The sequence below is a fragment of the Trichoplax adhaerens genome, genomic scaffold (genome assembly GCF_000150275.1).
Source record: "Trichoplax adhaerens TRIADscaffold_9 genomic scaffold, whole genome shotgun sequence".
Classification (NCBI taxonomy): Eukaryota; Metazoa; Placozoa; class Uniplacotomia; order Trichoplacea; family Trichoplacidae; genus Trichoplax; species Trichoplax adhaerens.
In genome coordinates, this window is record NW_002060951.1 from 2,775 (window position 1) to 4,560 (window position 1,786).

General features: G+C 28.4%; 1 protein-coding gene across 1 annotated transcript in view; it reads left to right on the plus strand.

Annotated features, from left to right (window-relative positions):
* The window catches only part of TRIADDRAFT_50 (uncharacterized protein), a gene marked incomplete at both ends in the record, with an annotated part of 17,271 nt that overhangs the window by 2,134 nt on the left and 13,351 nt on the right, over window positions 1-1,786 (plus strand). Inside the window, one exon of the mRNA XM_002114813.1 lies at window positions 1,441-1,560. Within this exon, the coding sequence (XP_002114849.1) occupies window positions 1,441-1,560 (120 nt within the window). The remainder of the gene's footprint in view (window positions 1-1,440; window positions 1,561-1,786) is intronic.

Below are 1,786 nucleotides of genomic sequence, written 5' to 3' on the forward strand. Positions count from 1 at the left end.
TTGTAGTTGTACTGCAGTTTGGAATGGCATCAACTGTACACAAGGTAACAATGACAACTATAGTACTATAACATTTATTATTTACAATTGAAGACTGATTTCATTTACTGTATGTATACCGGTAAACGTACCTATACATGAAATCAAATTAAATCTATGTAGCTGTACCTATATGGGAAGAAGGCGATTTAAGATTAGTTGGCGGTTCTACTAGCAATAAAGGACGATTAGAAATTTATCATAATAATCAATGGGGTACGATATGTCATGATGGTTTCGGTGTAAGCGATGGACGTGTCGCATGCCGTCAACTTGGATATACAGGATTCGTCAAATATCAATGTTGTGGGAATCTCGGAGGTCAAGGGACAGGGCCAATCTGGTTAGAAGGAATATCATGTAGTGGGAACGAATATAATATTCTAGATTGCGGTAATAAGGGTTGGAGTAACACAGATTGTGACCACAAAGAAGATATTGGTGTTGAATGTCAAGGTAATTTCGTAATTGATCGTAATCAATAAATTTAATCTATCATTATACAATATGTAAACGTGTATGATACTTTTCTATATGGCAGCTTACGAATACTTTACACATACTGTTTTTGTAATGTACAATAACTGTTATGCAATAGCTATATATTATCATTTATTTACTAAATTTATAAATCGATACTTAAGTCAGTATACGATATACAACTAGTTAAATGCTACATTTTATTTCCGTATTTTAGATAAATCCGTAACTGTTTTACTACTCGAACTATCCGTAACTTTATTATGTAATTAATTTATTTATTAGATATTTTATATATAGTCAATATCTTACAAAAGAATTTCTTAACATAGATTATGAGTATATTACTGTTCGATCTATTATAATTATTATTGTTCAAGATTGTAACGATTGAAACTAATACGAGTACTTGTAAATAAGTATTACAAATTCAGATATATTAGTAAATTAAGAGTTACTAATGCTGTATATTAGTTTATTATACATCAAGAATATTATTCGATATACAAAGACTCTTTCCTCATTGGTTTCAGAATAACATACAAGTGATTTTACTACTTACATATGGTATATTGTTTATAGATCCCAGTGTGTGTATTACCGCTAATCCATGTGTAAATGGAAAATGCCGATTAACTGCAAGTGGACATACATGCTCATGCTATTCAGGATATACAGGACAGAATTGTGATCAAGGTATAAATATATTTAAGAATAAACATTAATAATTGTAGATGTATACGAATACGAAAATGATCATCTGTTTATCTTATTATCGCGTCTTAATATATAAACACTCTAAATATGTTTAATAACTTTTTAGTGTGTTAATACGATATAACTAAACTTCGACTCAGAATAGAATTAAATTAATTTACAACTGCTAATGCTATTTTTTATTATTCAATAAATTCATTATAGTAATACAAGATTATTGTAGTATGAACCCATGCGATAATAACGGAACTTGTATGAATAATAATAATATGGGGTATAATTGTATATGTATGGCTCAATGGACAGGAGTTAATTGTTCCAATGGTATGTATCTATATACGTACATATACTCGCGTCTTCTACATTACAGGAATATTACTTACACATGTGTAATAATAATACAATTAATTATACAATGTGAAATACATACACATACTCTATCTTACTGTAATCGATAATAGACAAAATTAATATTTTCTAACTTACTAACGTGTATATAATTATATGTATATATATATATATTCGTATACAGCAATTATAGATTATTGTA